Raw genomic sequence first — 12,389 nt, forward strand, 5'->3', positions numbered from 1 at the left:
GGAAGGATTCTGGGACATGGAGGAAGCAGCAGATGTTAAAGAGCCCTGAAAGAACAGCTCCTGTTACGAGAAGGTAGGTGGCTATGCCCCCTGGCAAGCTGCATAGAAAGTGATGAATGGCGTTGATGAGACGTGAGTGGAGAGCCAGATGGGTTCTGAGTCTCATCTGCAGCTCAGCAGAGAGGACTGCTATGGGAAAAATGAGCCATGAGTCATAAGCCGGTTGGTGGCAACTGGTGATGCAGAGACGTCAAAGACTATCAGTCATAAATTTTTTTTTAAAAAAGTCTAATCTGGAAACAGCTTTAAGAAATAAGGTTGCAAGGTCTGACCAGTTTCATGGAAAGACCAATTGCCTGAAAATGAAATGTAAGAATTGGACAAACCAGGAAAGGATAAAACCATGCGTACAAGGATTGGAAGGGTATCATCAACAGAGGCGTGAGCAGACAGGAGTGCTTCAGTGCTGACTGGCCTTAGGAGAGTGGAGCTGCTTGCTCTATGTTGGAGACACATAGAGATGCATATCTGGCGCACAGCAGGAGAAGGAGGAAGCAGGAAGTGAGGAACTAGACATCGCAAGGCAGAACATCTGGGAGGCTCTAGCTTCCAGCCAAGGAAGGACACAGATGCCACTTTAGAGAAAGGTTTCTAGACATGTGATTTAAACAACTGATTTTTGCCAAGTATTTCAGATTTAGCTCAGTAGATCTCATTTTCCTCAAAAGAGCTTTCTATGTAAAAAATGAAATAGACAAGCTGACTTATGAGGTGGTGGGATATGTCTTAGGCATACATTCACTGCACATAGTGTTGGGCTGCAAACACTCTATTTCAAGTATGCCATGCACAGCAGCCATTTTACTTTTCATTTTCTCCTCCTTCATCACCACCCTGCTTGTCTCCTTCTTTTCTCTGGGCTTTTTGTTTTCACATATACAAATGTTTATATGCATGTATGTGTGTGTGTGGCTGTGTGTGCATTTGTATGTATTTATATACATATATAAAACTAGGATCACATGTAATAGAAAACCTGGCCACTATTTCCTGAGGATAGCTTATTCCATTTCATATGATGTAGTTTATTATATATATATATATATATAATATAAACATATATGTGAAAATAAAGTTACTTTTATAAATTAAAGCAAAAATGATGATCTCGAATTCGACATACATTTCCTGCAAATAACATAATGTTATTGTTTTATGTGGATAAATAAAATCCCATTTGCAGATATACCATATTTTCTTTTTCCATTCAACTGTTGATAGACACCTGGGCTGATTCATAACCTGGTTACTGTGGACTATGCTGCTGCAGTCAACATTGCTGTGCTATCTGTTTGTGAAAACAAACAAGAGCAAATGACTGAGGAAAACGCTGCTCCCTCCAGCCTCCAGAAACTCCTCCCAATAGGAGTTGTTTATCCATGAGAGAACTCCATAGGAATTCTCACTGTGAAAAAAAATGGCAGGGCTATTTATTTAGTCCAAACAGAACTCTCTATCTCCATAAAATAGTCCCCTTATCGACTGTGCTAAATCTGACAATAATGCTGACAAACAAAAGCGGCTTTTTCTCTATAGATCTGAACACACAGCTTCAATCCTGAAAACATTCATATAACCTAGACAGTCACAAAATTTGCTCTTACTCAACAAGTGCAAATCCAACATATTCTGCTCCCACACAAAATGACCACAAGGCCTGTCTGCGTTCCTGTAGGAGAAATTGCTGGTTGTCTATATAGTATCCATTAGCTTTTATAGAATTAGAACCCCCACTTTGCCCTGCAGTGGTCAGAAGCATGGCTAACAACTTCCCTGTCCAAACATGCTTACATGTTTGTGAATATTTCTGGAAGGTGAAAATGGGTTAGGCTGATCAAAGCTCTGAAGATAGCTGTCCTTTTGTGCCCTTAGTCCAATCTCTCTCTCTCTCTCTCTCTCCCATCCCTCCTCCCCTTTTGCCTTTCATCTTCTCCTTTTCCCTTCCCTCCCCACAGCCCTTTGGTCCCCTGTCCCTCTATCACTGAAATAGCAAGAGCTCAAACAGCCATCTTGGAATATAATGAAGTCCTTAAGAGAGACATACTCTCACTCACTCTGTATTAGAGTCTCCCAGAGCGATGGGCAAATACGCATTGCCCATTGAATATTGTTAGTGTGCTCTCATATTCTTTTAACATTAAATGCTATATTCCCCCCACTCTCCATGTCAAAGGCCCACTCAGTAGCACAGCCTGTGCCCAGACTCCCAGACTGCTGGATCACTCTGTGGGGCACAGCAGGCAGAGCTCATCCTGTGTGACCTCGCCTTGTCATCTTCATCTGTTTACAAACTCAAGGACAGGGCCACAGCTTTTTCATCAATTACTCTGTCAGGCCCATGTTTGCCATACTTCCATCTGCTTATGGACAAAGGTTTTTTTAAATTGGTCTGGTGCATATTACTTAAGGGAACAAATGCACATGTTTGTGTAAACCTGTGAATGTATAAAAAGGCTATGAAATTTTCATGTATAAAATTAAGTTATACCAAATGAGATACACAGTCAATCCACTTCAAAATGTAAAGTTTCCTTGCCCTGGTTTGGGTGAGCAAATTTGTAATTAAGAAGCACTCAAGCAAAAAAAAAAAAAGTTAAAAAAAATATAAAAAAATTAAAGAAGCACTCAAGCCATTCTCATGAACACAAATAGATGTACGCATTTTTAAATGTTTTGAAATTGTCGTGTTAGATTACTTTTCAATTTAATATTCAATAAACAAACCTAACTATACCCTTAAGGCATCAAGTTTTACTGAATACTTTGAATTATTTTACATGTGGATTTAATATAGCATGTATTAATTAGTGAAGCTGAGGCACACAATAAGTGCCACATTACTGGAATTACCATCGTAACCTCTGCCCTATAAAGTTTCTACTCAAGATGATTTCCCAGAGACGATAGTTTGTTTAAAAGTCTCAGTTGTATGACCTTCAGCTCCAAAGTCTTAAGACAAGTGTTTAACTGCAGAGGCATAAAATATCCACATGACTTCTAAAGGTAATGGCATTTTCAACATTAGCATAATATTTGACCTTTGTGTCCAGTCTTCTGGGATGTGCCTCTTTAGCATGTTGGGTCTCTTTTTCTTCCTGCTTATTGTACAAAGGCATACCTTGAAGCATAAACTTCAAGAATACAGCAGTTCAAAGACAGAAAAGAACCCCTAAGAGGAGGACATTGCAGAGTAAAACTCAATTAAATTTTAACCTTTCAAACTGTAAAAGATGTGGAGCTGTTCCATTTCCTCCTTACCCAAGTTAAATTGGATCCCCAAAGACACAAATAAAGATGCAAGCAATACATTGGCCCAAGCACAATGACTTTCAAGAGCCAGGTTACATTACAGCAATTCTCATTTACTCACTACGGTTATAAATATATTCATGTTTCACAAATTGGTATTTATTGATTCAACAACATAAAAGGTTGTCTTTCATCTTCACAATGCAATATGTCAGAATGGGAGGAAAGGAAAATCATAAAGTCCTAAATTGTGATTTCATTACCAAAAAGTATAATTTATGAGACTGATACATGAAAATCAAAACCAGTGACATCAAAGCTGCCCACAATTGGATAAATCATTACTATTAAAATATCTCAGAAATAAATGATATCCAGAAAACACAGGTTTAATGAAGTCCTGGTATGAGAAAAAATGGCACAGTGACGGTTTTTCTTTATAGCACTGCTATTATTACCCAATGCTAACGCTGGCTAAGGCCAAATTCTTCAACAAAATTAATGCGGTCCATCATCGAGGTTTTTTTTTAAAAAAAAGTGCTGTTAAAAATGTTCAGCAGTATCTGACTGGAAATCCCATTCAGTAGTTGACACATTGATTTTACACATTTTATTAACTGTAAGGTGTTATTTATTATTTTAATAGAGCCTATGGGAGCCCTATGTTTGAGGGCAGCAATTCAGAGGGTGATTTTTTTTTTTGAGAACTTTTGAAAAATATTTAAAGCTCAGTGTTCAGTTACTATGTGCTGTGTTTAATCCTTCTAGGCCTAGACTTTGCCTGGGGGCACTGGCTGCCAACCCAGATTGTACATGGTTAAACGTAGAGTGTTTGGCCACAGCCCAGGGATTTTAGATGTTCTCCCTCGGACACGGGGCCTGAGAACATGAGTTTCCACCAAGCTCCAGATGAGGCCAGGGCTGGCAACATGGGACCCTCCATACTTCAAAAAAAAAAACCAAACTGGCTTAGAATTTTAGGACAACAACTAATCATGCAAATTAACAACAACACAATCCTCTTCTGTTCCCTTCTATAACCACACACACAATTACTCTGTGAGATTATGGTACGAGTGTCATAAATGACAAATGTCTGAGATTTTGCTGACGGATTGGCATAAAGCCGGAAAGCATATGGCAATTTCTTCACGTCACACCATATTGAATTTGGTTTCTGGAAAAGTTTGCATTTCAGTTGCCAGGCACTTATTTTAAAATGCGAAGAAACGGAAATGAATCTTGAACTGTTTCCAACTCAAGTGAGTTAGGGACCCAGTCTACTTAAAATGAAGATGTAGTGTGTGGTTTGAGTGCTCCAGGGTGGCCCTGTTGGTTCCTGTAGCTCTTAGTTTGGGCTCTCTCAGTTCACTGCTGTGTTTGTCACAGAGAAGCTGTCACCCACCTGGCTTAGCAAGCAGAGGGGGAAAAAAAATCTTAAAGAGTCTACATTAGAGAACGACCTTTCAGTTTGTTGGTTATTTATAGACGTAGAGTTTCAAAGCAGAAGAGAAAGGAGAGAGTACATGACTGCCACAGCATTTCTTCCAGATCCTCAGCTGGGCCTGTGTCTGATCTTTGATGAACTGTGCTGAGAGACAGGCTTACTCCTCTCGTGCCTAGATGTGTGAGTGGAACAGACGGTGACCATCGGTGGATGGCGGGCCATCAGGAAAGTGTGAGGTTTGCAGCTGCTCAGTTGCAAAATTAACAAAAACCTGAAAGAAACAATGAAAACAGTTACTAACTCACCAGAGATATTGGACCTTTGGGTAACTGACTACTATAAAGGGAGACGTTGTCTCAGATACTGTCCAACCAGCCAAACAGAGCCAAAGGCCCACAGACACTGCTGAGAGACTACCATATTTCAGAAATGGCAAGGAAGTTACATCCATGAAATCTCAACAATATTGGAGCCCAAGTAAGATCTGAATAATGACAACCCTTGCTGGCATGTCAGCATAAATGGGTCTTCTCCAGAAACTCCTAATTGGATGTTGGCTATCAAGTGTTCTTGAGTCTCTAAAACCATACACATACAAGCAAAGCTCAATGAACTCCTCAGAATGAATTTACATTTATACATATGTGTGTGTCATAGTAGCAATGCACTTTAGAGGGAGCAGGAAGATGTACACGGCAGTGGTTGAAGGAAGAAAATGAAGTAGGGAGGCATGGTGTAATTATATTTTTAATTACAAATAAGATAAAAATTTAAAAGGCAGGCATCATGCCCTTACACCACCCTTGCCTTTAGCACCACACACCACCGAGCAGTCAGTTGTACAAATAAGGACTAATGCCTTATTATCACCTGGGATGTCTCAATAGTTCAATACCTGGTAGTTGCAGTAAGTTTCCATTTCTGGTATTCTCTACTCATTTTCCTAGGTCGGGTATTGTTCGACTACTGCAGAATCGAATCCTTCATTTGGGGTTGAATTAACAGTAAAGGGAAAGCTTAACAGAAGGGACCATCCAGTGCCTCCAATGAGCAAATTAAAGGTCTGCGCACTGAACAAAGCACATGGGCTAGACAAGCTTCCTAACCATCGCCATCCTTAGTAGAATTTTAGAAGATTGAGTAAGGTTAATCAAAATAGGCGGTACGCTGAAGAAGCAATCTAACACACTTTCAAGTCTGCCGGATGAGGCCCCATAGTTACATTTAAGAGCAGCGTGCTGTGTTGGTTGGGCTGTCTGAGGTGGCGTACCTGCTCCAGGCTGGTCTGGCTGATGGAGTAATGCCTGATATTCAGGAGGCTCCTGTTGTTCTCTAGAACACTGAACAAATCAGCTAAGCACTCCCAAGTCTTTTGCACATGATATTCCATTAAATTAAGGCGCTGTCCCTAAAAGTCAAAGTCAGAAAAATACAAGGAGTAAAGATTGGAAATCATTGAACAAATTTAATTACACTACATTTTGTTGTAAATAAATTCAAACGCGTTTTTTCCAGCCACACATTGTGAGGCGCATAGGTAACGTAGGGAGTTCCCGATGGCTGCTTATTGCTGTAGTTCGTCCTGAAGCCTATTAGACAAGTGGCATTCCTTTGAAGTGAGATTACACCCTGCCCCACTCTGTCCCACCATGTCATACGCACTAGGGGACTCTTTAATGGCCAGAGGCTGCCTACACATACTCCAGAAAGAGGGCGGTGAATATGGCATAATGGAAGTATCTGAGAGTTCCTTAAAATTCACAAGCCTCACGGGATTCTTCAGTCCCAGATGTCTTCTCCATTAGCTGAGAAACTCTCGCCACGTCATTTACTCACCATGATTCTTGTTTTTGTGTTTTCCCATGGAGATAATGACATTTTTTTTTACTGTGTCTTTTAGAATGGTACTGGAACACAAATGATAGCGTCTCACAGGTTATTTGTTAAAATGGATAAAGGCTACTAGATAGTATGATGCATAAGAACAACCATTATCTAAAAGAATTATAAGCCAGACTGGAGAGATGGTTCAGTGGTTAAGGCCACTGACTGCTCTTCCAGAAGCCTGCATTCAATTCCTATCGCTCACATCGGAGCTCATAATGGTCTATAACTCCAGTTCTAGAGGAACTAATGCCTTTGCCTGGTTTCCAGAAATGGGGGTACTGTAGGCACGCGGCACACAGACATTCACATAGGCAAAACATTGATACATATCAAATAAAAAATATATAAACCTCAAAAGATTATAAGCAAGGATGGTGCTCACACCTGTAAGCCTAGTGCTTGAGGGGCAGAGGTAGGAAATTTGGCCCGAGTTCAAGTCTAACTGTAGCTAGATAGTGAGCTTCAGGCTAGTCAGGCTATGCAGCAAGCTTATGCAAAACAAACAAGCTAACAAATACGAAAGATAAAAGAGAAAGAACTACGCTGAGTGCTTTCAAAACTTCAATGCGTAGAAGAATGACATAGATACTCTGTCAGAAGGCCAGTGTCGATTCAGTTGGTTGGAGTGTGCCATTCTGTATGCCGAAAGGATATCCCCTATTGAAGAAGCTACTGGCCCATGCACCACGCTTGGTCACATCAACTTCAAAGATGATGGTTCCAACATATAATTCTTTTCATCAAGCAATGTGGAAATTTCCAAGCTTATATAATGTGAACATTACCAATCTTATAAATGCCATCGCAAACACATAGAAGAAATTGTCTTCTACAGTCCTCTACCCTGAAGAAATGAGCTATTCAATGGAGCTGTGAGAGGGCTAAGAAAGGAGCAAATGCAATCCTGGTCCCACAAGTAGCTCAACAGTAGTCAAGCAACGTCTGCCAAACTATTTTGGTAGCAAGACATGGCCAATAATTCACAAAGAGGCCAAACTATAGCAGGTTCCATGTTTTGGCAGTATGAAATAAAACCAAAAAGATCAACTAATATATATCTAATATGCTTTTGGCTAAAACCAGTTACATGGGCTATTAGCATCATCTGTCTACACAGCTGATTCATCCCACTGGAGGAAGGATGAACTCATAGGACAAGAAACTTAGAAAAATCACAAGGCTTGGGAAACAGCATGAAAGCCTCCCCCCAAGGATCATACCCCGGAGCAAGGTGACTCTCTCCATTGGAGTGGCCTGAAAGTGGTGCAGAGAATACCAGGAGTGCAATTCGGGTGACTGGTCACTCATCCTGCTGGTTATTCAGTGACACCACCACCTTTGAGTAACTCACACTCCTGTGGGTAACCCCAATAAGCTCACTGGTTCACTAAGCCAGGCCTAAGTGGTATCTTTTCTCTAGCTTGGCATCAGTGCCTTATCTGGAGTGAATGGGTATCTATTGGTGAGTTCTCTGGGAAAGCCACACAACTTACCTTAAACTGGATTCCTGGGAAATGGAGCTTTAAGCAGTCAGAAACTGCACTAGCTTGACTTCCTTCCTTGTGCAGCCAAATTTTGACTGTATAACCATCACCAAACCTGGGTCAAAGAAAAATATGAGGAGCATTACAAATGTATTATATATTGACTTACAAGAAGAGACTTGAGCATATACAGCGGGAGGAGGTCCCCTTCAGTCACAGTCATAGGGGAGGGGAGCAGGGGGAAAGTGGGAGGGAGGGAAGAATGGGAGGATACAAGGGATGGGATAACAATTGAGATGTAATATGAACAAATTAATAATATATATATATATATATATATATAAGAAAATAAAACAATAAGGCAATTTGTACAGATGTAGTGAAAGTTAGTAACTCCTTTAAATTGCTAAGGTATTTGGAATCTCAAACATAGAATGTAGAGAGGTTAACTATAAGTCAATTATTCAGTTGCTGCCATTTGTTTACATTGACAGAGACATTGGCTTAACTTTAAAAACAAATCAACAAATCCAGAAATTGGTACATAGTCAGTCAAAGAGCTAAGATGAAAATGCAAATTGGAAAAGCAGAGTGCTGAGTTAGAGAAAGCCAGGGGTTGCCCTGGAGACCAGCCTGGGAAGCACATTTCTGGGTTTGTTGCTCCAAGGCCTGAGGTGATTAAAATGTGGCTGGGAGAAGATGAAAAGGAATACATATGCGACTTAAGGACGTTTTTGTCTGTTATGTAAAAGCCTTTTCCAGGTTTAAGTCAGCCTCAGAGAAGAATCTCTAAAAGCCCCAGAAGCCTCCATCTCAGAGGTACTGTCCCTCCCTTGCAGAGCTGGGAGTGTCACTTCACTGTTGCCTCAGCAACAGCAGTAAGTGCAGAATCAGGCTAATCTCACACAGTCATCTTCAGGAAGATAGTCAGCTTTCAAAACCTTTGTATTTTTAATAACTATTTTTAATCTTGGAGAATTTTCTTAATATTAACTGTAGTCTTCTCAGATCCCTACACACACCAACTTCATTCCCCTCCCCCCTCCCTCCCTCTCTCCCCTCCTTGCCTTTCTCTCTGTCTCTAGTAACCCACTGAATCCAATTTATGTTGACAATATAGTCCTGGGTATGGAGCCAGACGCTAGAGCTTTCTCTAAGAGAAAACAGACATTCCCTGATCCAGAAGTCATCCTCTGTAGATCTCATTAGGGGTAGAGGCTCAGAAACTCCTGTTTCCTCCACAATAAAACGTTGACTGTCTTGACTTGTGCAGGGCTTGCGAGGGCAATCATGGGTGCAGCAAGTTCATGAATACAGTTGTCTGCTCATGTTCAGAAGAGGGTCTTTCACTCAAGCCTTTCTTTCCTTTTTTGTGGGTCCCTGAGCTTTGGGGAGTTTGACAAAGATGTCCCATTTGTGGCCGAGCACTCCACTGGTCCATATTTGTGGCGCTTTAGTGAGTTTCTTCATTGATCACGGTACAATGCACAAAGAATCTTCTCTGATGTGTTTTGAGAGATGCACTAATCCATTAGCAAGAGACTTATTTCGAAGGCAATTTAATATTATGCCATTTAGTAGAATACTAGTCATCCATTGTCTCCAGAGCAAGGGAGCTCCCTAATCATGGTTTCATAACTAGGAACTCATCTTGTTTTGTTTTGTTTCCTCCTGCTGCAGACCTTAAATCCAACAAGAAAATAGTTGCTTGGCTTTAAACATTCTTGCCATTATTTGTACCCCTAGGCATATCTTGACTTGCTGGACATTATTGTAGTTCATAGGGTTCACAATTGGGTATGTCTGTTAATAACTTTGTTCCTCAGTAGCCTGTGAAGCACTTTCCAGTGTTATGAAATCTAGCCAGGAGGGAGAAAGCTTCCTGGTCAGCACCAACTTGATTTCTCCATAACACATGACCATGATCAACAAAAGGTCTTACCATTAAATTCTGATGATCAAGCAAAGGCAATGGTCTGCATCGCTGGGGGGGTGGGGTCGCGGGGGGGGAACTGTGTCTTATGCTATAACCTAATCCCAGGAGTTGGGAATAAAACAGCATCTCAGTAGAGTTCTGATCAGTAAAACCAGAAACCTAAATGGAACATAATTAAAGTATCACTGCTTTATAAGATTTTTGTTATTATTATCAATGTGGGAGAGACACATGGCATGGCTCATCTTTTGAAATCAGAGGTCAACTGTGAAGTAACTCCTCTCCTTTTATGTAGGTTTCAGGGACCAAACTTGGGTTGGCAGATTTGCACAGCACCTTTACTCACTAATGTATCTTGACAGTCTAGTTATTGAAATTTGTATCTGTTTTGTGTACTGAAGTATCAGTTTCAAGTACAGAACATGGTATCCAACAGTATGGAGCATAGTACTTAGTGCTCAAAAACCTAAGTAGCTCAAAGAATTTTAAAAAACGGCAAGTCCAGTTTGTATGGTCATTGTTTACTTACAAAGCATCACTAGAGGATGGCTTAAGATTACAAGGATTTGTTAGAGAGACACAGATTACACTTGTGAGTATCCTCTGAGATGTGTGTCCAGGGTTCTGTCCTCTTGTCTGCTGCCTTGGCTTCAGACATACATTGTTAAAATGACAAGATCCATTTGAGACCTTCCAACTGGGTACTTGTCTGTCTTCTCTAAGAATGGAGTAGGTAGACCCCAAACAGTACGAATTGGAGATACTTTATCAGTCAGTTAAGGGGAAAGCAGATTGTCATGTGGGATTAAGATGAAATAAATTTGAGTCCTTGATCACAGCAGAATGATAAGCTAAAGCCACTATATCCATTGTAGTTGTAAAAATAAGTGCAGAATTTTTGTAGTTAAGGCAGGAGTAATCCCTGCTGCCAACAGTCAATGGGAGGTCTCTGCCTCCAGATCCTTTTGGATCTCCAGGGACTCTTGTGAAAGTAGCTTTGGGGGGTCATTCCCTGTTGGAGCTGAGAGTCAGGCTCTGAATTCTTAGTGTCCTCTTCCTGCTCAGAATTCTGAATTCCACGTTGAAAACCTGCTGAAGCCTGAGAATTTGTTGAGGGAAAATTTGTTAAGAACCATCTGGGACCTTAACCTCTGATCACTAACTACATCCAGCATATAAAGAAAGTTTTATCAAAAATCTACCATCAGTTCTGCTTGCTATGATGGCCTTTGTAGGCCACTGTCTGCTGCTTTTCTGGCATGTTCATATGCTTGGGGCTCTGCCCATCAAAAGTGGGCCATGTATACAATTAGAGTTTTGTTTCTTTAGTGGCCATTATTGCTGTGTTAACAGCAGTTTGCTGGTTGCCCTTGGGCTTGTGTTTTCCACCCATCAGAGAGCTCTGTGGTGAGTGGGAAGCTTTGCACCTGGAACCCCAACCACCACCACTACTGACCACAGTCTTAATCCTTTCTTGCTGATGGCTTCTAGTTTATACATGGCAAAGATGCCAGAATGCATTGATAAAAAACACATGGACCTATACACAGATGAATCCCCTAACACTCCTTTTCAGGCAGCTCTGGAAACCATACACTAATATACTAAGTCCACACAAGGGATCCCTATCAATAGCTATTCTGCTCCATAAGAGGGTGAGTAAGAGGCTGAACTGATGACTGACACTAACTTCATCGAAATTCCAAAGTGGGTGGATACTCCCATGCTTCATGCAAGAAAGGCACAAGCCCAAATGGTTGAAAAGGACTTCCCCAAGGTCAAGAGATAGGTCAGTGGAGCTTTGATGCATCTCTGTGGAGTAGGCTCCCATCTGTAACTGGGCAAAGCACTGAGTCCTAGTGGTGGGATGCTGAGTGGCAATATGTTCTTAGCCACTCTCACGCCATTATGAAGAGCTTGAGACAAAGATGCTGGATCCTGACAGCCAGCATTCCTCCTACAAAACGCATGACCCTGAAAAGCTGGGTGAAACGTCCAAGCCCAGCTGTCTCCTCTTGAGATGAGGCTAAGGAGAGACACTGCCTAATAAGGTTGTTGGAGGACAGAATTAATTCATCCTTGTGAGTCATTTGGAACAGCTTTTGGCACTGTGTAAATAAGTAAATAAAGAAAGAACGTAATTTCGGCTCTGTGCAGAATTTTGCCTGAATGCAACATCGCTCTTTTTGATATTGAGAAGCCCACAGTTTATTTGGGAAAGTTCCATGAATGCTGCCAAGATAATGCAAACACCGAGTGTAAACTGGTGTGTGCAGAGGGAAGGGAGTAGAAAGATGACGTCATGGCTGCTCTCATCACTAGTACA

At 41.1% G+C, this 12,389-nt stretch overlaps 1 protein-coding gene across 1 annotated transcript in view; it reads right to left on the reverse strand.

The window, feature by feature from the left end:
- Window positions 1-3,401: 3,401 nt before the first annotated feature.
- The window catches only part of ABCA13 (ATP binding cassette subfamily A member 13), a 418,312-nt gene continuing 409,324 nt past the window's right edge, over window positions 3,402-12,389 (reverse strand). Inside the window, exons 60-62 of the mRNA XM_084798070.1 lie at window positions 8,137-8,242; window positions 6,027-6,164; window positions 3,402-5,027 (exon numbers count right to left, since the gene is read on the reverse strand). Of these exons, the coding sequence (XP_084654196.1) occupies window positions 4,929-5,027; window positions 6,027-6,164; window positions 8,137-8,242 (343 nt within the window). The 3' untranslated portion in view covers window positions 3,402-4,928. The remainder of the gene's footprint in view (window positions 5,028-6,026; window positions 6,165-8,136; window positions 8,243-12,389) is intronic.

The sequence above is a fragment of the Acomys minous genome (assembly GCF_964271855.1).
Source record: "Acomys minous genome assembly, chromosome: 10".
NCBI classification, from domain to species: domain Eukaryota; kingdom Metazoa; phylum Chordata; class Mammalia; order Rodentia; family Muridae; genus Acomys; species Acomys minous.